General features: G+C 46.5%; 1 protein-coding gene across 7 annotated transcripts in view; it reads right to left on the bottom strand.

The window, feature by feature from the left end:
* Positions 1-513: 513 nt before the first annotated feature.
* Positions 514-24,472, bottom strand: part of LOC109571076 (acyl-CoA dehydrogenase family member 10) — a 49,681-nt gene continuing 25,722 nt past the window's right edge. For 5 of the 7 annotated variants that reach the window (XM_070770163.1, XM_019977240.2, XM_019977239.2 and 2 more), the window contains 12 exons: positions 23,136-23,286; positions 21,684-21,829; positions 20,752-20,925; positions 13,666-14,054; positions 9,969-10,109; positions 9,345-9,482; positions 9,129-9,219; positions 8,022-8,180; positions 6,821-6,993; positions 4,742-4,885; positions 3,648-3,725; positions 514-3,052 (listed from right to left, as the gene is read on the bottom strand). In XM_070770163.1, coding sequence (XP_070626264.1) covers positions 2,912-3,052; positions 3,648-3,725; positions 4,742-4,885; positions 6,821-6,993; positions 8,022-8,180; positions 9,129-9,219; positions 9,345-9,482; positions 9,969-10,109; positions 13,666-14,054; positions 20,752-20,925; positions 21,684-21,829; positions 23,136-23,286 — 1,925 coding nt within the window. In that variant the 3' untranslated portion in view covers positions 514-2,911. Of the gene's footprint in view, positions 3,053-3,647; positions 3,726-4,741; positions 4,886-6,820; positions 6,994-8,021; positions 8,181-8,611; positions 8,742-9,128; positions 9,220-9,344; positions 9,483-9,968; positions 10,110-13,665; positions 14,055-20,751; positions 20,926-21,683; positions 21,830-23,135; positions 23,287-24,472 lie in introns of those variants that run through there. The other 2 variants (XM_019977242.2, XM_019977243.2) reach the window with 2 other exon arrangements.

Raw genomic sequence — 24,472 nt, 5'->3', positions numbered from 1 at the left:
GACCACACGTAACTGCAGGGAGCATGAGGTGGGGGAGAATGGGAAGAGAGGGCTAGATGCCCCATCACAGCTGGCATTCTAGATGGAACTCTGAGCCCTGCAACTGTCATGGGGCCACTGGGGAGGGCTCAGTCCAATGGGAATCTAGGCTCTGATGCCAAGAGATGAGCAGAGGAATTGTGTGTCCAATTGCTTTGAGACAGAAAGTCGATGTGAAAAAAAATCAGTATGTTATGATGACATTTTGTTCCCATACCCAAGACAGGCTAATAAGAAGGCAGACCCGGCCACATAGAGATGGTGGCAAGAGATTAAGTGTGCCACAAATAAAGCTGGTCAGGTACCCTCATCACCCGCCAAGCTTGTTCATGCCTAAGCATGCATGTACAACCACACACGGACTCCTACTCCAGAGAAGCACAATGCTGTCACAGCACCACATTAGTTAGCACATTTGGCCAACCAGAAATGCCAGCTGTTTGCTGAAGGTAGGGGAAAAAAGAGAGATGAAGACCAGGTTAAATTTCCTTTATTCTTCAGATTTTTTGTTCATAACTCGTTAAGACCCCTGCCCCTCATCCTCCACCTTTCCTTCTTTTTTTTTTTTAACTTTTTTTTTTTTTTTGCAGCCCTCTGCAGCATTAGGGAACTTTGAACCAGCTCTAATCTTCCTTTATTCCTTCTTTATCCTGGTGAACTTTGGAGAGCAGAAGCAGCTTTTAAAAACTCAAATCAAAGTGTCACGCTAAGACCTAAACTTACTGTTTTGTCACATTTAGAATCAACACCAAACTCCCCACCAAAGGCCCTGAGGTCTCACATGGCCCAGCACCTTCTACCTTCTGGTATTCCACACCCAGACACACTGGACTGCCATGCAGGGCCTCTGCATCTGCTGTTCCTTCTTCTGAAGCACCCTTGCCCATTCTTATCATGCAGGTCTTGCACAAATGCCTCTTCTGGAATGAGTTTTCCCTTCTTGAGCCCCCAGCTCCCACCCCCTAGCAGTGCCTATTAGAGCACCCACATCACCCACCACCATCTCAGATACTCGCCACCGTCCCCTACCTGAGAGAACACCCACCTGGGGCGGTTACAACCACACGCCCTCAGGGCACCAGGGGTCAGGGGGCCAAGGGCCCCCTGGTGTCAGCAACTGGGCCAGTTTGTTTTCCTGCACATTCCCCAAGGCCTAGACTAGCGCCCAACCAAGAGGAAGGGTACAGTTGACAGTGGTGAGTGGAATTATTTCACAGGATGGGAGATCCTGGATAAGGGGCTGCTGGAGGCCGCATCTCTGTGAATCACATCCTTTAAGCACGCTCACTGTCCCACCCAGGGCTTCCCCTTTCCCCACAGAACCTGAGGGAGACGTGCGGTCGCCCCACAGCTTCTATTTTCATCCCTGCAGCTGCACTAGTTAACAAGCAAGGTTAACTTCAGAGGCCATGAGAGAAACCTGAGGGTCACGTGATACACATGCCAGAGCACTTCCTTTTTCAAACCCCTCCTTACTAAGACTCAAAGCAAGAATTCAGGCTGCTAGAACCCTGCCAGTTTTCAAAAGGTTTGACAGTGCGGCTGGTGTGATAGCAATTCATTGTGGGGGAGGAGTTGAATTTAACTGTCTTTGTGAACAACAAGCAGTAGAGGAGGGCCTGCCTCCCCAGACCACTGAGGCAAGGACATCTGAGGAGCATTTTCACAAGCCCCCATGACTCCCCAATACCCTGAAGGCATGCGGTTGTAGCATCAGGTGGGTGTTCTCTCTGGTAAAGCAGTTCCTTGAGGGGGCCAGGTCTGCAAGGCAGCAGACATTGAAGGGTGATCCCTGCCAATGTGGTCTGACCTGAAACGGGCAACTGTTGGCCACATTATCCCAGATCATGAGATTAGCAGACCAGGCCCTAAGAGCCAGTGGCTTATCTCCACCCACTGCCTGGGCTCATGGGCACCCATTCCTTGAACTCAGACCTCAAGTGAGCAAGTATGTCCACCTATCTCTGTGGGAAAAGTACTGCTCTCTGGATTGTAATGGCATATTTCCCACCACCTCCTCTCCCCACAAATATTCTGACTACAGAGCCGATGGAGGATGGCCCTCACACACCAGAATGCCGTGGTCTTTTGCTGACCTTTAGATGAGTAGCATTGAGGTGGCTGGTTTGGGACCTACTATGGGTCACTGCGTCTTTGCCCTCCATGCGTACAGGGAGGCTGATGCACTGGGCAGGATCTTGTGTAAACTCAAATATGCGGAGGCAACTGACATTACTGAAACAGGGGTTGAAGTGATAGCCTTCATTCTCCATTCTTTTTATACGATATAGAGCATTCATGATGTCTCTTTAGTATACATTCTTATTCTTTCATGTCTCCAAAGTTTCTTTCTAAATTAACATTTCAGTGTTCTGTTTTGGATATTCAAAGAAAATCAGATGGCAGTGGCTTCATGATTTGGGTTTCATTCCTTTTTCCCAGGAGTTCTCCTACCCCAGGCTTGTAGGCTGCAGCCATCAGCTGAGAGAAGGGGTGGGGAAGGCCAGAGCAGCAGGCCCTGGGAGCAACCACAGGCCCAGCAGGTCTCCTAATACTCATGCAGATGCCCACAGCCTTTGCACACCACAGCCAGAGAGAAGGGGCCCGGCTGCCCATCCAGCTCCTGGCCTGAAGACCAGCTCTTCAGGCTCTGTGCCAAAACCCACTCAGCTCTTGGTTACTCCTCTTCCTCCTTGCCTGAAACAGGCAACTCCAGGCTTCTTACAGAAGTGTGTTCTGTGGGGACCCACCAAGGCCAACTTCACAAGGGTCCCAGGACAGAGCTGCCAGGAGGGGTGCACGGAGCACACACACCAGGCCTTTCACATTTGGGCACAACAAGCCTGGTGGGGACGATCTGGCTCCTGCGGGTCTAACTGTGGTGCTTCAGCTCCATCTTGGCCACTGCTGCTCGGTGCACCTCATCAGGGCCATCAGCAAAGCGCAGGGCTCGGGCCCCAGCGAAGAACTGAGCCAGTGGGTAGTTGCTGCTCAGCCCTGCTGCTCCAAAGGCCTGGAAGACACAGAGCAGGAGGGGAGGAAGCCCTGGGTGAGCCCTCATCCCTGAGAGCCCCACGAACAAGTGCCTGCTCCTAAGATGTGAGGACAGCTCAGAACAGCCACATTGCAAAGCTGTCCCCTGACACCTGTGTGACAACAGTGTTCTGTAAGACTCCAGGTGGGGCCTCACTAGCCGTCCCAGGGACACCAGGCTCCCCAGGTCTGTTCTGCTAGTTGACTTCTGCTGTTGGGAAGTCCTTCTCTAGGGCCCATGGATTGAGATTTGGGAAGGAGGCATCTCTGTGTGGTTAGGAGGCTGGGCCTGGTGTAAGAAGGACCTAGGTTCCCCAAAATCTGAGCTCAGCTCCTTGCAAGCTGAGTGACCTTGGACAAATCACTTTGCTGTGCTTCTGTTTCCATGTATTCAAAATGGAAGCAGGAATAGGACCCCTCATAGGGTTGTATCTGGGAAGGAAAAGGACAGTCATTATGGGGGGTGTGCAACCAAGGGCGGCTGTTAGTTTACAGGAGGTTGGGCAGCTGAAGGAGAGGAATTTTGAATCTTGTGAATGATTCAGAAGAACCAGCGATCCATCATCTGTGCTCACCTGAATAGCACGATCAATCACTCGGGAAGCCATGGATGGGGCCACCATTTTAATCATGGCAATATCCAGAGCTGCAGCCTACAAGGAAGAGGAGTTGTGGTGAGGAGGGCAGACCCCAGGGCGGAATGCGTGGAAGACTGAACAGTTTCACAGGGAGGAGTAGAAACAGCAGCTCAGAATAGAGATCTGAGGTCCTGCTGGACCACAAGCCTTGCCTGGTGCATGGACCCTGCCCAGCACCAATGGGTGGAGAGGCAGTGGGGGTGACAAGGAAAGTGACTTAGGATGCTGTGTGGTGTGGGAAGCTGCCTTGTCAAGGAAAGACAAGGGGTATCTTCCCAGGTGACAGGCAGCATCACTGCACACACAATGCAGAGTGGGGACTGGCCTGAGCCTCATTTGGGGTCACAACCAGCTCTGTTTCCAAAGGAAAGGTGGCATGAGGCCAGCCAGGACTCTGGGGAATTGAAGTACAAGCATCTTCCCTGAGTTTTGGATTTCAATCAAAGCCTCTGAGAGCCCTCATACCTGGCACTAGATGACCAAGAAACTAGGAACTTGAGCCTGGGTCACCCCCTGCTACCGAGGCCTCTGAGCTAAGGGTTAGAGACCCGGGAGAGAGATGGAGAAGACATCTCTCCCGAGAGATGGATGGAGAGATGGATTGACATGGCATCATGCCTGGTGTTAGGAGGCACTCAGAAAGAGCCATTTAAGGAATAATGTCATGTTGAAAATAAAGCTTCTCCTCTGGTTAACTCCCTGGCTTATTCTCAGTTTGCCTGATGCCTGGAAGACCAGGCAGGTCTGTGGCTCAGGCCAGGGCCATATGGCCCTGTCAGGCCTGCTGACAGATGGTCACTGGGTCAGTAAAACAGAAAGGTCAGTCCTCTTTATTGTATCGTTTCCGTTTTTGAAAAGCTGCCCAGGTAGTTCCAACAAGAATTGAGGCAAAGTTATTTACGTCAAGGAGCCAAGCGCTTTCTCTGTGGTTTGCTGAGTGGGGAGGGAAGAGTCAACATCTAGATTTCTGGGCTGGCATCCCTCACCGTGTCCTCTGGACCTGTCCTCTGTGAGGTCCCTCAGCCTCCTACCTTATTTCCCACCACATCCATGACATGGGCAGCTTTCAGCACCAGCAGCCGGGCCTGCTCGATCTCCACGCGGGACAGGGCAATGTCTGCCAGGACCGTGCCCTGCTCTACAAGGGGCTTCCCAAAGGCCACACGGGACTTCACCTGTGGACACAGGAGACAGGACAGGAGGCATGGACTGCCCTGCAGAGGAGAGGGTGGAAGAAGCACAGGAGAGGGCGGGGGCATGGGGGAAGCTAGACAATGTGGTGGCTGAACAAATTATCTCCAGGAACCCCTTTACTTCAGCCATTCTGCCCCATCTGGGCAGGCCTGGCCTCCAAGCAGGACAGAGCTTGATCTGAGTCGCCTGTGGCCCAGGGCTACTCTGGTAACCAGGCAGTGACTGTGGGCGCCTCACACAGGCCAGGAGGGCGCCCTCTGCTGACAGAGGGCCTGCTTCACATCCTGAGGAACTCTTGGGAGCAAAGTCTGGGTGCCAGAGCCCTCTTGTGGGCAACTGTTATTGCAATGGGGATTCTATAGTCTTTGAAAACTACAATCAATCAGAAGAACTTAAGGGATCTTTTCTCTGCCCCCTTTTTTTTAACTAAAAACAGATAATGACACCAATTATATTACTCATGGCAGAAAAGTATACATTTTCAGACCAAAAAAAAAAAAAAAAGCATTTTTTTTAACAAAAAAATAGAATCATATCCTTTATAATGCTTTTGTAGCCTGCTTTTTTTTAATTAAGGGTTATCTCTTTACATATATTAAGAAACAGATTTCTACAGCGTTGCTTTGGAATTTCACTGCATGCCCATAACCAGGGTTATTTGACCAAGCTCTACTTGTTAGCCTCACAGCTTGTTTCAAAGTATTATAATCATGGTTGTGGTGAACCTCTCCTAGTATCAAATCTAATTACTCTTTATGATCAGGTCCTATGAGTGGGATGGCCACATCAATACTTGGAACCTTCTAAGACTGCTTTTGAACTGTGGTGTTGGAGAAGACTCTTGAGAGTCCCTTGGACTGCAAGGAGATCCAACCAGTCCATTCTGAAGGAGGTCAGTCCTGGGATTTCTTTGGAAGGAATGATGCTAAAACTGAAACTCCAGTACTTTGGCCACCTCATGCGAAGAGTTGACTCATTGGAAAAGACTCTGATGCTGGGAGGGATTGGGGGCAGGAGGAGAAGGGGACGACAGAGGATGAGATGGCTGGATGGCATCACCGACTCGATGGATACGAGTTTGAGTGAACTCTGGGAGTTGGTGATGGACAGGAGGCCTGGCGTGCTGCGATTCATGGGGTCGCAAAGAGTCGGACATGACTGAGCGACTGAACTGAACTGAAGACTTCTGGCATGTACACTCAAGCTGCTCTGCAGGATGAGACTAGATACTGTACCTGAGCCCTTAAAGAGAGCATTTTCTTTAAAAAAAAAACAAAACTAAAAACAAAAACATAAAACAAAGAAATTGGACAGTAAAAGGGTGTGAATCTCAGATTTGCTCAGTGATCTATGCACACATGACCATCTCTGTTCTTTGGACAGTATCTTGTGAGATATTTTGGGGGCTCAAAGGTTCCTTCAGTTTTCTTTGCAAAATTGGTATCACTGATTTGAATTACCATTGCCAGCAAGAGCTTTCATTTGTGTGGACTTGGAACCTTCCAGGGGTCACAGAAGAATAAAGTTTTAAATGTGCTGGGGGAGGAGGATGGTGCAGGGCTGGATGCTAGAGCCCTGAGTTCTCTCTATTACCTGATTTTTAAAGATGAACTGATAGAAGAAATGGTCATCAGTAGACCATGACCCTGTGGACTTGGAACCTTGCCCTCTGCTGTCACAGAGCCTGGCCTTTTCCTTCTGGTCACCTTGACAGGGCAAGGCCCATTCTGCTCTGGATTTGAAACTTCAGCAAAGTAAAAGAGGCAGAGCAAACACAAGGACACAGCTTCTTGTAAAGAACATCACCTTGCTTCACCTGCTAAGTCTGCTCTCAGGAAACAGTTAGGATTAGAAGTCTGAAAGGAAGACAGATGGGTCGTTCTGGTCCAGAGACAGGCGCAAAGAGAAGTACTTACTCGGGCCTTCATGAGCGCCAGCGCCCTCTCCGAGCAGCCAATCAGCCGCATGCAGTGATGGATCCTGCCGGGACCCAGTCGGCCCTGGGCAATCTCAAAGCCCCGGCCGGGGCCCAGGATGATGTTCTCTTTGGGCACACGGACCTGCTCGAACAGGACTTCACCGTGGCCACCTGAAAGACAGAAAGGGTACTTCGAGTGATCTGCCTACACATTTTCCTTGGATGTGTTTATCTCATCTGCTGGCAATATTTCTGCCCTTTTGTAGCCTTCTAACAGGAACGTGGTTGAACAGTGAGGGAGAACAAAATGGAGCCTATTAAAAATAGAAAATAAGTCACTAATTTACACAATAACAAATGAATAGCTTGGCATTCCTTTTCTAAAACATGACTCTAGGGATTTCCTGGTGGTCTAGTGGTTAAGAATCCACCTGCCAAAACAGGGGACATGGGTTCAACCCCTGATCTGGGAAGACCCCAAATGCCTCGCGGCAACTACGTCCATGCACCACAACTACTGAGTCTGCACTCTAGAGCCCAAATCGCAACTACTGAAGCCTGTGCACCTAGAGCCTATATTCTACCATAGGAGAGGCCACCAAAATGAGAAGCCCACACACCATGATGAGGAGCAGCCTCTGCTCACCGCAACTAAAGAAAGCCTGAAGGCAACTGTGAAGACCAGATACAACCAAAAATAAAGAAATCTTAAAAAAAAAAAAAAAAAAAAGGTAACTCTAACTTAAACTGGAACTCCCTAGCAGTATTGTGACTCTACAGTGTATTGACCCTATGGGAACTCTGAAGTCAAAATGTGGACATCGTCAACAGAGAGAAAGAGCCCCTGTGAGAGGACCTCCAAGCCAGGAAATCGGCTTTCCACACTGAGGTCTAGAAGAGAAGGTCTGGAGGCCACTTCCTGCCTCCATTCTCTGTGGCCTTCTTACCTCCTAGACTCCTGCTTGTCTTCTATGATTAAAAGAGAAAACAACAACAACAACAGATGAATGCCTGTCTGAAACTTGCCAACATGGTTGATACTCATGAATGGAACTGAAATGCAGGAGCACATGGCCTTCCAAATTTCCTTAGACTCATAAAGGTGTTACTTTTGCACTGAGCAAGGGTTGCCCAAAGCCTTTTCCCCAGACCCAGACCCAGACCCACACAGAGAAGCGAGCTGTTCCCAAAAGGCCAACCTGGTGCATCCTCCAGCCCATACACCGTCAGTGGCCGGATGATTTTTATCCCTGGGGTATCCATGGGAACCAAGAGTATAGACTGCTGCTGGTGGCGTGGGGCATGTGGGTCTGTTTTTCCCATAAACACGCAGAGCTGGCAGCGAGGATCCAGGATGCCTGCCAGGAAAGGAGAGAGACAGACCCCCATCATCTGACACCACGGCCATCAGCTCTCCTTAAACACTCTCCTTAAACACTGAGTCTCCTGGCCCACAGAAGCTGAAGTCAGCGAGCAGATGGGGCCCTTTAAGATGTCACGTGATCAGATGGGGACATGCAGCCCTCTGACCAGCAATAAGAGCAACTGGTTTCTGTCCCAGTGAGGAAGGAATCCAACATCCTAAGAACAGTTGATTTGTAAAGCACCACATTGGGTTGAAAATATACTTTGGAGACAAGAGGCTGAAAACTGCTACTTTATCAGTAGCAGCCTGTTCTGCTTTGTTCCCACGGGAGGTAGAAACATGCTGGCTTTGGGCACAGGCTTCAGATTCAGGCCAGCCTTGAACTCTGGGTGGTTCCCTACTTGCCAAGAGGGGGGCTAGTACCTTGGGCAGTGACTCAAGTCACTTCTCCATCCTGGTTTCCTTCTCTGTGAAGTGGGGATAATACCACAGACCTTCTGGGGAAGGGTGGAGACTCGGTGAGGGGAGGTCCCCACAGCATGTACCGAGGGCCCTGGAGAGTTAAAGCCTAGTGAACGACAGGATTATCACCAGCCCTTCTGCTGTAGCACAGCTGACCTCACAAGAGGGGGACACCATTGAGGAAGTGACCTCCGGCCTGTCTAAAGGGAGACACCCACAGCAGAATGAAGAGAGTGGGGAGTGGAGGAGAGATTCCTGGAACTGTCACATGTGGGGTCACCTGGAGTCCATGTAGAACCTTTGGTTCTCTCAGGGTTTGCTGCCTCTTCTGGGAACAGAGACAGAATCTCCTTTGTGTTAACTGGAAGTGAAGCTAGTCCCTCCCACAGTTTCTCAGACAACAGCAGGGCAGAGAAGACGTGCTTGTCAGGGAAGACCCACATAAATGTGATTGAAAAATGAATTTCAGGCCAAATACCTGTGATCCACCACTTGTGACCGTTGATGACATAGAAGCCATCTTCCTCTCGGATGGAAGACTCAATGTTGGTGGCATCCGAGGAGGCGACCTGAGTGAGAGCACATTCTGATTAGAGCTGGCAAGGGTCCTGAGTTCCCTGATGGCAGAGCCCGATGGGGCTGGGTGAGGGTCTGGCCTGATGAGGAGCGCCTGTGGGTGACCCAAGGTAGGCACCTGGGGCTCAGTCATAGCGAAACAGGAGCGAGCCTTTCCCTCCAGCAATGGAATCAACCAGCGGGCCTTCTGCTCCTCGGTGCCGTATCGAACCAGAAGCTCCATGTTCCCCGTGTCTGGAGCAGAACAGTTAAAAATCTGGAATGAAGAAAAAGCATAAGAGTGACTTCCACTTCCATATTTAAAATTCAAACATCTCAGAAACATGAACTCTTTCATGTCACAGGTCCTCTAACACCGTCAGGAAAGTCCTTCCTCTCCCCAAGGAAATGCAAAGACCCACAACATTCTGAATACAGTAGCTCAGAGGCCCCTGAAGCTCAACCTCAGAGCTCCTTGGGGAGAGAAAGTAGATTGGAGCTGTTGGGTTGAGGCTCCACAGAAGCCAGCCAGGCTGTGCTCAGCCAGGCCCTAACTTCCTGAGAAGACGCCATCCCTGGCTCCTTTCCTGCTCTGGCTCCAGTCACCTGCCTGCAGTGTCTTTACTCATAAGAAGTCTGAGTTTGTGTCAGAGCTCCTGAGGCCAGTGCTGCTGCAGGGAACCCCATCAGCCTAGGAGGATGGCTGAACTCTCTGGAGGACAAGGATTTTCTCCCATGCTGAGGAAGACGGTAAAGAAAGTACCTCGGGAGCATACAGAGACGTGCCCATGACCTCACACAAATGTGCGTACTCCATGTTGGTCAGCCCTGCTCCGTATTTCTTCTCAGGATCAGTCTCCAGGGGTAGGAAAAGGTTCCAAAGTCCTTCAGCCTTGGCTTTCTCCTGTCATGGCAAAAAGAAATCAGGGGTTCACACAGGGTGGCCTTCATTTTATTTTGGCCCATGAAAAATAATAAGTCCTAATCATCAGGCGGGATACAACCCCACAGATCTGTGGGAGGAGAATGGGAGGTGTCTGGGGACAGCCCATTCCAAACAGGGATGGTGCAATCAGTTCACTTCCCCGTGTCTACATCCCAGATGCCCCTCTAGCCCACTTCCATCACTGCTAGCATCACTACTGTCATCACAACACAGCTAGACCTCACATCATGAACACAAGAGAGTGAAGGTCCTTTACCGAGTCTGCAGGGAACCAGCCCAGAGATGTGGCGGCAGTCTCAGTTGCTTTGAGAATAATATGATGATGATGGGTGATGAGGTACCTAAGGAAATCCCCTGTCCAGCTTTCTTCATGAGGCACAACTTTGGTCCTGGGGAAGTACCCCTAGGTTTCTGAACATAGCTCCCGACAGGGAAACCAGGGAGTCCAGCCTGGGGATCAGGAACCCAGACCGTGAGTCAGACTGCCTGATTCAGACCCTGCCCCACCACACCTGTTGGGAGACCTTGGGCAAGATAGTGGAGCTCCCCATGGCAGTTTCCTTATCCCTGACAGGGGACGTCACCAACCACCATACCAGTCACAGCTACTGAGTGAGACTAGGAATGGAGGTGACTGACTGGAAAAAGGATCCGAATGGGAAGATTATCAGGAGTTCAGGTTAGAGGAGGAGGCTCAGAAATGGATGGGAATCCAGGCAGCTTAGAGAATGGCAGCAGGACAGACACTCAGCAGTCCTGCTGTTCAGTGAGTGAGTGCCAGCTGTTTTCTCTATCGAAAACTCTTCTGGTTCCAGGTAGGGACCACGGAGCTGCCCCCACGTGCCCAGTTCCTGCCCGGGTGTTGTGGGGTGGGTTGAGCTGGCACCTTGACTACAGCTCTGCCAGACTGTCCAAAGGCAGGGAGGGAGGCACCCACATGACTAGGGTGCTACTACCCAAAGAAAGGAGAAGAGACACTAGGGAGCCAACCTATGTCCAAAACATGCATCTCACTAGATTGTTGGCAAGATTAATTAGGTAACACAGAGAACACAGAGTGCTGGACTCAGAAGCTGGGGCTACAATAAATATTAGTGATGATGGAAAGTCTTCCCACTGGGAGGGTACCACCTGGCTGGCTCTTCCATTACATGGGGGCTGCGCTCTAGAACATATACTTCTAGAATCAGCACATACACTTGTCTCATGGCTGTGTTAAGCTAATTAGCTGAGACTGCAGTGACCAAGGAGAGGAAGGACAGATTAACTGGAACAAATGAAGCAGCAAAGGAAAGGAGAATTAGGAAAAGAAGCAAGGGAGTTCTGAGAAGAGGAAGAATAAGGAAATGAATAGAATCATCTCCTTGTGGGAGGGGAAAACACATAGATTTGAGCCCGGAAGATCTGCATTGAGTCCAGGTGATACTATTTCTAGTTGTGTCCCTGGACAAATTTGATTTCTTATCTTTAAATTGAGGTTCATAACGCTTAGCTCATAGGATTTGTGAGATGTAGTACAAATGCCAAATACTTCTCACTTACGAGTAGTAATGACACTTGATAAAAGCTGTGAGCCATTCTTTTACCACTCTCCCCAATAATCTTAGTTGTCCTTATGATTCCCATTCAGGTACGACCACAAGTAGAACATTCTCTAGGTTTTTCCTATACATTCACTTAGAAACTAGAGGTGTTCATGGCAATAATGTCTGCTTTCCAATACTTCTGTGCACTGGATGGGTACATTTAATGAGTGAGGATTAAGTGTGCAGGTCAGCAGGTGGGGTATAGGACATTTCATAAGGTAATGGGAGTACAGAATGGTATGCACCTTACTGATGAAAAGGACCTAAAATGGTCTCATTCAGGAATTCCCTGGCAGTCCAGTAGTTAGGACACAGTGCTTTCACTGGGCGGGGGGAGGGCAGGTCGGGGGAGGGTGTCAGGTTCGATCCCTGGTGGGGGAACTAAGATCCCGTGTGCTGTGGGGCCACAAAGCCCAAAGGCTGCAACTAGAGAAGCCAGAGCACTTTGGGGTCTGTGTGCTCTAGAGACCATGGGCCACAACTACTGAGCCTGTGTAAGAGATGCAACGAGAGGAAAAAAAAGTCAATGCACACCACAACTAGAGAAAGCCCATGCACCACAATTAAGACCCAGCCAGCCACAAGTTAAAAAAAAAGACACTGTAGAAACAGTAAGTGGACACAGAAGCATTCAAGCATTTGATGCACCTTGCTTGCACAGGATCCAAACCGCTTCTTACTCTGGGGTGCTCTCTCACTGTAAAAATTTCAGGGGCATCAACATGTGAGCACTGGACCTACACATGACTGGCTGAAAATTCCCACCTCAATCTCAGTGTCCTGGGGAAGCATCCAGTGGAGACCTGGCCATTGCCCTAGTGACAGCTGTGACCACACTCCTGGCAGTCAGCATTCCCTTGGCTTCTACTGTCTCTTTCAGCTGGCTCTTCAGCCTCCCTGTCCATATTAGCAGCTAGCTGCTCACTCTGCTGCTTTGGTACCTGGAGTGACCTACACTGAGATCCCCACAGTGTCTCTCAGCCGGGGGCAGGGTAGCCAAATTACGGTGCACCCCCAATGTGGTCCTCTCGGGGATCCATCTCCAGGCACTGACATGGGATACATCATTAAATAACATAAGCCAGTGGGAGATTCAAATAATTGAATAAAACAGTTTCATTACAATAGGATGTGGGAATATATATATATTTCTATATATTATAGGAATAATATATATATATATTACTCTGTACTAGAAGAATGGAACTGGAAGCCTATAAATCAAATTGTTGACAGTCACTATCTCAGAGGCCAGAGAACTTTATAGAACTCTTTCTATGTCATGAATTCTTTCTAATCTTGCCATGTTTGAACTCTGGTTAATTTGCAACAGGTTTGTTACTATGAAAGTAGAGATAATGCCAATTCATTTTAAAGTAAGTCTGGTTGCATCACAGGCAGAATATGTGCTCCTGAAGACCTCAGATAACTTAAGAACTAACACAAGCCAAGACCAATCCTGAAAAAGTACAGCAGGTATTTCCATTATACACTAAACTGATGTCACTGTGTGTCAGGAGCATAAACGTAGTTTACAGTTGATGTGGCCCTTCAGGTTTGATGTTACGGATTCTTTAAAGACAGTGTCATTTAACTGATGCAATTTATATCACTGTCTCAAATTTACATGATTCAGACATGTATAAAATGAGTCCATCTGCCTCAGAGTTAGAAGCCACAGACTTGGCATTCCTCTGCCTGCGGTGAGTATCAGGCCAGGACGTGGTCACACAGAAAGAACAATGAAGTGAAACTGAGTGATCTACGCTGGCTCTTTCTAGTGGTGGTGGCAGCAGAGACCACTGAACTCAACTCTTCCATCTCTTCACAGCCTGAGAAGGAACAGATATGGCCAGCTAAGGTTGTACGAGTTAAGCTAAGATATGGACGAGCTAAGGTTGGGCTGTACTAACGAAAGGCTGCTTTACCTTGAGATCTTCGACCAGTGGGGAGGGGGTCCACCTCTCAGCTGAGACCTGGTGACGCTGTAGCTCCGGCTCAGCGGGGTACACATGTCGTTCCATAAACTCCTTCAGCTTCTGATATAGCTCCCTGACTCGGTGGGGAAGGCCTTCTGGAGAGAAGATCAGAGCTCCCTTTGAGGCATGAGCTGGAGAAGAGTCTGTGGAGGTGACATAACTCCTCGTGCCTGGGGTCCTCAGCAGAGACCATGTATGGTGGGACCTCATTAATGGTTTGGTGGCTGGCATTTCCTTAAAAATCTGGAACCCCTCTTTGATTGCAAAATCCCATGCCAGGTTGGACATAAATTCTGTCAGCTTCCCAGTTTGTTTTGCAGTCGCCGAGCTTGCTTGCCCTAAGTAGAGGCAAAGAAAACCAGTGAGAACCCCCTAAACAACCCTTAATAGTACTAACGTATAACAGTATTGTTGTTCCATCAGCAGCAACTACAACTGCTGAGTACTTGACATGTACCAGACTTAGTGCTGAGTGTCTGATGTTCAACTCACTGAATTCCTGGAGTTGCATGACTGTTTTAATCCCCATTTTACAAAGATCAATAATCAGATTGATTACATTCTTTGCAGCCAAAGATGGAGAAGCTCTATACAGTCAGCAAAAATGAGACCAGGAGCTGACTACAACTCAGATCATGAACTCCTTATTGCCAAATTCAGACTTAAATTGAAGAAAGTAGGGAAAATCACTAGATCATTGCTGCTGCTGCTAAGTCGCTTCAGTCGTGTCAGACTCTGTGCGACCCCAGAGACAGCAGCCCACCAGGCTTCCCTGTCCCTGGGATTCTCCAGGCAAGAACACTGGATTGGGTTGCCATTTCCTTCTCCAATGCATGAAAGTGAAAAGTGAAAATGAAGTCGCTCAGTCATGTCAGACTCTTCGCGACCCACCAGGCTCCTCCATCCATGGAATTTTCCAGGCAAGAGTACTGGAGTGGGTGCCATCGCCTTCTCCGACTAGACCATTGAGGTATGACCTAAATCAAATCCCTTACAATTATACAGTGGAAGTGACAAATAGATTTAAGGGACTAGATTGGGATTTAAGGGACTAGATTGGATAGACACAGTGCCTGATGAACTATGGACGGAAGTTGGTGACATTGTACAGGAGGCAGTGATCAAGACCATCCCTAAGGAAAAAAAAAATGCAAAAAACCAAACTGGCTGTCTGAGGAGGCATTACAAATAGCTATGAAAAGAAGAGAAGTGAAAAGCAAAGGAGAAAAGGAAAGATATACCCATTTGAATGCAGAGTTCTAACGAATAGCAAGCAGACATAAGTAAACCTTATAGCAAGCAGACATAAGTAAACCTTCCTCAGTGGTCAGTGCAAAGAAATAGAGGAAAACAAAAGAATGGGAAAGACTAGAGATCTCTTCAAGAAAATTAGAGATACTAATGGAACATTTCATGCAAAGATGGGTTCAATAAAGGACAGAAATGGTAGGAACCTAGCAAAAGTAGAAGATATTAAAAAGAGATGGCAAGAATGCACAAAAAAACTGTACAAAAAAGATCTTCATGACCCAGATAATCACGATGGTGTGATCACTCACCTAGAGCCAGACATCCTGGAATGTGAAGTCAAGTGGGCCTTAGAAAACATCACTACGAACAAAGCCAGTGGAGGTGAAGGAATTCTAATTGAGTTATTTCAAATCCTGTGAAAGTGCTGTACTCAATATGCCACCAAATTTGGAAAACTCAACAGTGGCCACAGGACTGGAAAAGGTCAGTTTTCATTCCAATCCCAAAGAAAGGCAATGCCAAAGAATGCTCAAACTACCGCACAATTGCACTCATCTCACATGCTAGTAAAGCAATGCTCAAAATTCTCCAAGCCAGGCTTCAGCAACATGTGAACCATGAACTTCCAGATGTTCAAGCTGGTTTTAGAAAAGGCAGAGGAACCAGAGATCAAATTGCCAACATCCGTTGGATCATCGAAAAAGCAAGAGAGTTCCAGAAAAATATCTATTTCTGCTTTATTGCCTATGCCAAAGCCTTTGACTGTGTCGATCACAATAAACTGTGGAAAATTCTGAGGGAGATGGGAATACCAGACCACCTGACCTGCCTCTTGAGAAATCTGTATGCAGGTCAGGACGCAACAGTTAGAACTGGACATGGAACAACAGACTGGTTGCAAACAGGAAAAGGAGTTCGTCAAGGCTGTATATTGTCACCCTGCTTATTTAACTTATATGCAAAGTACATCATGAGAAACGCTGGACTGGAAGAAGCACAAGCTGGAATCAAGATTGCCGGGAGAAATATCAATAACCTCAGACATGCAGATGACACCACCCTTATGGCAGAAAGTGAAGAAGAACTAAAGAGCCTCTTGATGAAGGTAAAAGAGGAGAGTGAAAAAGTTGGCTTAAAGCTCAACATTCAGAAAACGAAGATCATGGCATCCGGCCCCATCATTTCATGGCAAATAGATGGGGAAACAGTGTCAGACTTTATTTTTGGGGGCTCCAAAATCACTGCAGATGGTGACTGCAACCATGAAATTAAAAGATGCTTGCTCCTTGGAAGGAAAGTTATGACCAACCTAGATAGCATATTAAAAAGCAGAGACATTACTCTGCCAACAAAGGTCTGTCTAGTCAAAGCTATGGTTTTTCCAGTAGTCAAGTATGGATGTGAGAGTTGGACTGTGAAGAAAGCTGAGCGCCAAAGAATTGATGCTTTTGAACTGTGGTGTTGGAGAAGACTCTTGAGAGTCCCTTGGACTGCAAGGAGATCTAACCAGTCCATCCTAAAGGAGATGAGTCCTGAGTGTTCATTGGAAGGACTGATGCTTAAGCTGAAACTCTAATACTTCAGCCACCTCATGCGAAGAGTTGACTTATTGGAAAAGATTCTGATGCTGGGAGGGATTGGGGGCAGGAGGAGAAGGGGATGACAGAGGATGAGAAGGCTGGATGGCATCACCGACTCGATGGACATGAGTTTGGGTGAACTCCAGGAATTGGTGATGGACAGGGAGGCCTGGCGTGCTGCGATTCATGGGGTCGCAAAGAGTCGGACACGACTGAGCAACTGAACTGAACTGATAAGAAATCTAAACCTCAGCATCCACTTATTAATGAAGGAAAATCATACATGGGTTGGCTGGTACAGACTATAAGTCAGTCCCCAGGCTCTGGTCACTGTTGTCCCCCTGCCAACCTAAGGATGAATGCAGATCTGTGATGACATCACAGAGAGAATGCCTCTGAAACACATCCTTTTTCTCCAAAATCCACTTTCCCAGGGTAATACCAAGTATCTCTATAAGCGCTATTCACCTGAAGCTATCACAACATTGTTAACAGGCTCAACATTCAGAAAACTAAGATCATGGCATCCGGTCCCATCACTTCATGGCAAATAGATGGGGAAACAGTAGAAACAGTGACAGACTTTATGTTTTTGGGCTCCAAAATCACTGCAGATGGTGACTGCAGCCATGAAATTAAAGAATGCTTGCTCCTTGGAAGAAAAGCTATGACCAACCTAGACAGCATATTCATAAGCAGAGACATTACTTTGCCAACAAAGGTCCATCTAGTCAAGGCTATGATTTTTCCAGTAGTCATGTATGGATGTGAGAGTTGGACTATAAAAAAAGCTGCTGCTGCTGCTGCTAAGTCGCTTCAGTTGTGTCCGACTGTTAACGACCCCATGGACTGCAGCCCACCAGGCTCCTCCATCCATGGGATTTTCCAGACAAGAGTACTGGAGTGGGTTGCCATTGCCTTCTCTGAAAGAAAGCTGAGCACCAAAGAATTGATGCTTTTGAACTGTGGTATTGGAGAAGACTCTTGAGAGTCCCTTGGACTGCAAGGAGATCCAACCAGTCCATTCTAAAGAAAATCAACTCTGAATATTCATTGGAAGGACTGACGCTGAAGCTGAAGCTCTAATACCTTGGCCACCTGATGTGAAGAGCTGACTCGTTGGAAAAGACCCTGATGCTGAGAAAGGCTGAAGGCAGGACGAGAAGGGGATGACAGAGGACAAGATGGTTGGATGCCATCACCAACTAAATGGATATGAGCAAGCTCTGGGAGACGGTGAAGGACAGGGAGGCTGGTGTGCTGCAGTCCATGGGGCTGCAAAAAGTCAGACACAACTGAGTGACTGAACAACAACAGCAACTGCCTGGCATGGTGCCTGACCTAGCAGTGGCTCTTGGGAGTGAGTGCATGATCAATTCCCCTACTGCAACTGCCCTTCTCAGAAGATTTTGACACCCTGGCTGAGAGCAGAATGCTGCCAGAAAGCCTTGGGTACTGATGAGCACAAAGCTAAAATGTCCCCATAGTACTGACAAACCCACTGCTGGGCTTCTTTCTATTTGCCGTTTTAAGTTTTCATTTTGGAAAATTTCAAAGACAAACAAAACTACAGAGAAGAATTTAATGTACCTACAGGTTTCTGCCACTCAGCTTCAACAATCATCAAAGCATGGCCAATCCTGTTTCATCCTCTGCCTTTCTACCCCTACTGCCCTGGATTTTGCTGCAGTAAATCCCAAACACCGCATCTTTATACTTATATTTCATTTATGTCTAAAAACAAAGACTTAAAAACATCCACGCAATATCATTATCACACTTAAACAGCAGTTAACTATGACACCTTAATATCCTCAACTATCTAGTCAGAATTCATTTTTCATTGATTGCCTCACAAAAATTTTTTTCAGAACATTTCTTTTTTCAAACAGGGATCTGAATAAGGTCCAAATACTGTTTTTGGTTAATGTATCTTTTAAGTCCCTGAGACAGTTAAGACTTTCTCAGAAAAATTTTTTTCAGAACATTTCTTTTTTCAAACAGGGATCTGAATAAGGTCCAAATACTGATTTTGGCTAATATATCTTTTAAGTCTCAACATCATATCACCTTTTTCACTTGTTGAAGAAACTGAATTGTTTCCCTGTGAAGTTTCCCAGAATCTGGATTTTTGTGAGTGGCTTTGTCTCAGTGGTGCTATTTAATGTGCTCCACTGAACCCTCTGTTCCCTGTAAGTTGGTGGCTGGCACTAGAGGCTTGGTCAGATCCAGGTTCAACTTTTGAGGGCAGCATCAGGAGATATGTAATGTCTGGCTGCCTCTCTCAATTTTAGCACCATTAACACTTATTTTCCGGATGCATTCATGTACCGGGATGGCAAATTGGTGCTATGCTAATTCTATCACTGGGTCCAGGATGCTTCTCTACAGAGAAACTTCCTCATTAATCATTTGGTTAACATGACAACTAATTTGTATAGGAAAGGCAGGATAAGTGGTTGACGTTTTCCCCTTCATTTACCAATTATCAGAATAATGGGCTTCCCTCTCAGCCTCCACAGTCAGCAGTGAGACTTTTAGTATCACTCTTTACTCATGGATTTAAACATACTTGATGTGTGTCATCCATTCCAGCTCTCATCCTTACTGGTGCTCAAAGTTTCCTGTCATTAGCAAGTGGGAGCCTATTCAAGTGGACTCTTGAAACAGTTAAATATGACCTTCATAATCAACAACTTCCTATCTTTCTGGTACAGGAAGATGTTCCAGATTCATCTTGTGGATTTTCTGCCCTAGACCTGAAATCAGTCACTTATCCAACGTGCCCTGGTTCCTTTTGGTAAGAATGGAATTTATAGATTATAATGTGGATGATTATAGGTATTTAATGCTACTGGCCCAGTCACTATTGCTAAGCCTTTGGGGAAGTCTTTTGGGAGAGTCTACCTTCCTGCTTTCTAATTGCTTTCCTTCTACATAGGAAACAAAATTTAATCTGTCTTTATACCTTCTTAAATAATTTAGGCTACAGATTATTTCAGTGTCTACCCTACAGAATTCAGAATGAAAACTAAATTGGCACTGTGCCATACTTGCATATATATGAACACTCCATAGGTGACACATGTATATATTGAACCATCAGTTCTAAGTAGCCAAACTTTTCTTCTCAAAAGTTCAAACTTTAAAGATACAATCTAGAAAACACTGGTTAAATAAAGTATTTTCCCATATATGTAAGAGGATCATCAAAGAAAATACAGTAATCTTTTTTTCTTCTTCAACAGTCCCCTCAATGGGCAATTTGGCAACATCTAAAAAATTTTAAATACACAAATTTTTAACCCAGAAATTCTAACTCTGGGAATTTATCCTTCAGATATATTCAAATACGAGTAAGAAACGATGTCCACCAACCACTATGTGACTGTGAAAATCTGCAGACGATCCAAAGATACATCAATAGGGTAACTGGTTAAATACATTACAGCATATCCATACAATGGAATGTACTATAGAAAGCAAAATGAATGATGTCTATACACACTCACATGGAAAGGTCTTAGTGAAGTACTGTTAAGTGGAAAAAAATAAGGAATTTGCCTTACATAGTTGTCAAATACATATATATGGCCATAATATATAAATATATATATATACACACACAATCAGTTCAGTTCAGTTGCTCAGTCATGTCCGACTCTTTGCAACCCTGTGAACTGCAGCATGCCAGGCCTCCCTGTCCATCACCAACTCCTGGAACTCACCAAACTCATGCCCATTGAGTCGGTGATGCCATCCATAGTATTTCATAGAAATTCTTTGGGATAAAAAATTTTTATATCAAGGTACTAAAAAAATAACATGTAAAATGATCACACTTTTATAAAACTTGCAGAGAGAGACAGAGAGGAGAGACAACAGATATACAGAAAAATTGGGGCCCAAAACCCTTAACTTAGCTTCGTCTTTGAGGAGTGATGCTGAAAAAAAATGGAAAACGATTTTATATTCTTCTATATGATTGAGTTCTTATTATGTGTTTTTACTTTTAAAAAGTTTTATACCTTACTTTAATAATTTTTTAAAATTCTAAATGTTTCTTAAAAACATATGATATACACTTGCTGACAAATGGTTGAATTAACTGAACTTTGTAGTTTGGTCATGAGAGGGTTTCAGGGAGAGAAGCCTCTTGGCTTTGACTCACACCCTGAGGCCAGCTCTCCTAGGCTCCCATTACCTGTGAGTGAACGCTTGTAGACTCCCTGCAGGATTGCGGCGATGCGGAAGAAGGAGAAAGCCATGTAGAAGTTCCAGTTCTCAATAGGAGGGATCCCCATGTGAAGACAGTACATCCTGAAATAGTCCTCTGCAGTAGGGATTCCCAGCTCAGTCAAATCACAGTCACTCAACCCTGAAGCGACAGAGCCAGAACTAGGCAATGACCTCAGCTCCCCCGTGGCTCCCAATATTTGAATTCTGAAAATCATCTTGTCCCTTGGAAATAAGTTTCACAACTAGTTCAAAGGGTTATAGGTCATCATTTTAAGATGTCTGGAATCCAAGCATGAAGCTGTTCTTCATAACCTGGTTCTTAAAAGTTTTGGACTAAACTGGCAGTAAAGGAAGGGAGGGGCCTCCAGGTTCCATCTGGACCACAGGTCAGGGTGGATGCATATTATTTTCTATCAGTCATTTGATAAAAAATGGTATTCAAAGAAATCTCACCAAATTATGAAAAAGATAACTGCAACAGATAAAAAATCTTACTGATTTTCTTCATTTATAACATTTTGATGGTTCAGAAACATATAATATATTCTGTTCCAAGAATTTATCCTAGGAGTATACCTTATATACAGGCAAAGATATTACTATGCAGATATTCACTGCCCTTTTTGTGGAAGCACAGGGAAGTTAGTAAGAATTAAAAAAAAAAAAAAAAAAAAAACTGGAAACAAATACCCAAATTGAAATCAAACCAAATGCCTTGAATGAGTAAATTCTTTAACAATGAAATCCTATGCTGTCATTAAAAACGATACTGTAGAAGAAATACTAAATACCTGAATTTCATGAAGGAGCCAAATCACCAACTACTTCAGCTGAGTTTGCCCAAATCTTTGAGAATGGAGGAGGCTCCATCCCCACTCCCCCAGCAGCAGTTCCTACCTGGCTGAATGGGAAAACCGGATGGCAGGTAGTGAGCCAGGCAGTTGTAGGCCACATCAGCAAGGGGGTCACCTAAAGTAGAAAGTTCCCAGTCCAGGACAGCAAGCACCTCGGCAGTTTCCGGATGGAATAGCAGGTTGTCCAGCCTGAAGGAGCCACAAGGAATGGAGACAGCACTAAGAAAACTGACCCCTGGGGAGTGTTCCATGCTGAGTGTTTATTTTGTTGGCCCCTCCAAACACACTTCCCAGCCCTCTGTGCCCCATGTGCCCAGGAGCCTGCATGGGCTGCATCCACCACCTCCCTTGCCCTCCGGCTCAGCCAATGGGGATACCAACAGGCAATGGGAAGGGGGCCTGCATATTAATTCCCCAGCCCCCTCTCAGCACAAGGCCAAGGGACAACTGTGTTCCTCTCCCAGGGGCCACAGCTTTGGTGAGGCAGCCCTCGCCACATAGAGACACTATCCAGGTTCTGGTAATTCTCCTTCCCTGAGATGGTTTTAAAACAGGTCTGCAATTTTTTGACACTCCTGCCACAAAAGGAAGAGTCTAATCCTTCACCTTTGGAAGCATCTCACTTCTAACAATTATGATGCAGGTGGAAGTGGTGCCGAGTGACTCCCAAGACAAGGATAGAAAAGGTGATCAGCTCCCGCCTGGCCCTCTCCCCTCAGAATACACACCTTTGCAGCCCTGAGCTACCAGGTAAGAAGTCCAGCTATCCAGAAGCTACAATACTGGAGAGTACGTGTGTGTGCAGTCAGTTAGTCGTGTCCAACTCCTTGCGACTCCATAGACTGTAGCCCACCAGGCTCCTCTGTCCATAGAATTTCCCAGGCAAGAGTACTGAAGTGGGTTGCTATTTCCTCCTCTAGGACATCTTCCCAACTCAGGGATTGAACCCACATCTCCTGCATTTCCTGTACTGGCAGGGAGATTCTTTACCACTGAGTCACCTGGGAAGCCCCATACTGAAAAGACTAGTTGAGAAACCATAGATATAGAGAGAGAGATTCAGGGAGCCCAGCTCTCTTCTGTCCCTGTGCAGATGTGTGAGTGAGCCATCAGGCGATTTCAGCCCCTGGCCTTAAAGTCACTCCAACAAGCCATCTTGCCCCCAGACTGTAGACTCATGAGCAAAATCACTGCTGTGGCTGTTGACAGCAATGCAGTTCTGGAGGCAGTTGTCCTGCAGTAGTTACAACTGGAGCCTGTGCTTGTGCCTTCGGACCTGGGGGTGATACTAACTCTTGCTGTGGCAAAGGCCCCAGATGTCAACAGTGTCAAACCTGACAAACCCTTCCTTTTAAAGGCCATGCACAGGGAGATAATTGTGCATGGATAGTTGTCAGCAGTAAACTGGGGCAAGACCAGCTGCTTCTTTCCCCTTCAAATGCCCTTCCTATCACTTTCCACATTTAAATATCAACCCTCCTCATGCTGAGTCGACCTGAAGTCCCCGTGCACCACTGTGGTCCGCTGCTGCCTGGGAAGGTGGAGGGGCAGCCACTCGATGAGCCTCTCCATTGCTGGAATGGTGCTGGTTTCTGAGGCTCGATACTGCTTGATCCATGTTTGCACCTGACGTGCAAGATAGTCCCCTGAGGGAAAGAAGATTAGAATATGGTGTGCCATTTCAACAAACTCCAAAGGTTTCAGAAATCAACCACTGCATGAAACCCTTTGTAATGTCTGAGGCATCTTCATCCCATGACTGGAGAATTTTCCACTTGATGCTCCTGCTCCCTCAACTTGGAAGCCACTGCTATTTTGTCTTGGCTGGATCTGTGTGATCTGGGCATTGTTCCCAGCCACACAGCCCTCTGAGCCTGATCTCTGGCCCTCTCAGAGATCCTGTAAGCTTCCTAACAACCTTTAATAAATCCTTTCTTAGCTAGAGGACAGTGCTTGGCTAAGAGCATGGACTCTGGGATAGGTGGTCTGAGTTTGGTTCCCAGCCCTGCCATTCTCTGTGTGGTCTCAGGTAGGTTACTTTATGTCTCCATGCCCTTGTTCTTCATCAATGAGATGGCCCTCATTAGAGTTGTTGGGAGGATAAAATATGTAAGGCCCCTGCAACTGTTCCCAGCATGTAGGAAGTAATACATGAGTATTTGCTATTATTCAGTTGTTTATTAAGAAACCCAGAGTTACCACAGTTGAGGAACTTGCAAGTTATGGGACCATAGGCTACAAGTGAGTTCTGGAGTTACCTGTCTCACAGTTAAGCTTTTCAAATGATTTAACCTTTCTAAGCCTCCATTGCTTCATCCGTACAATCGGTGTACTGATACCTATATTCCCCAGGACCATTGTGAAGGACAAGTGAAATCCATACATAACATGCCGAACACAGAAGGCTGCTCAATGAATAAGGGCCATTATTACTGTCACTGTCATTGCTGTCAAATGACAATTATTGTCACTATTAATAATAAACAACATACCAGGTCCATGCTCTAAGTCAAGCCCTCACCCCTCATCTGAGAGAAAAATGTTTCCCAGGAGCTTGAGGACAAGGAAAGAGAGACTGGGCTCCTTCCGTGGAGTCAGCTGCACACTTGGAGCATCCATTCACCTGTCATTAGTATGATCCAGCAGAGCTGTAAGAGGCGTGATCAAAACCCACAGGAATTCAACCCAGAACAAATCAAGCCTTGAGAACTAACTTTCAGTTTTCAGAATTATAGGAAGTAGAAGTCAGCAGTAAATGAAACCATAATCAAAATAAATCTATAATACACTTACCTGGTACCTTTAAAAACTCATTTAAAAAAATTGGTGAGG

Source organism: Bos indicus, chromosome 17 (genome assembly GCF_029378745.1).
Source record: "Bos indicus isolate NIAB-ARS_2022 breed Sahiwal x Tharparkar chromosome 17, NIAB-ARS_B.indTharparkar_mat_pri_1.0, whole genome shotgun sequence".
NCBI classification, from domain to species: Eukaryota; Metazoa; Chordata; class Mammalia; order Artiodactyla; family Bovidae; genus Bos; species Bos indicus.
The sequence above is the reverse complement of the archived record's forward strand: the minus strand, read 5'-3'. Positions and strand labels throughout refer to the sequence as shown.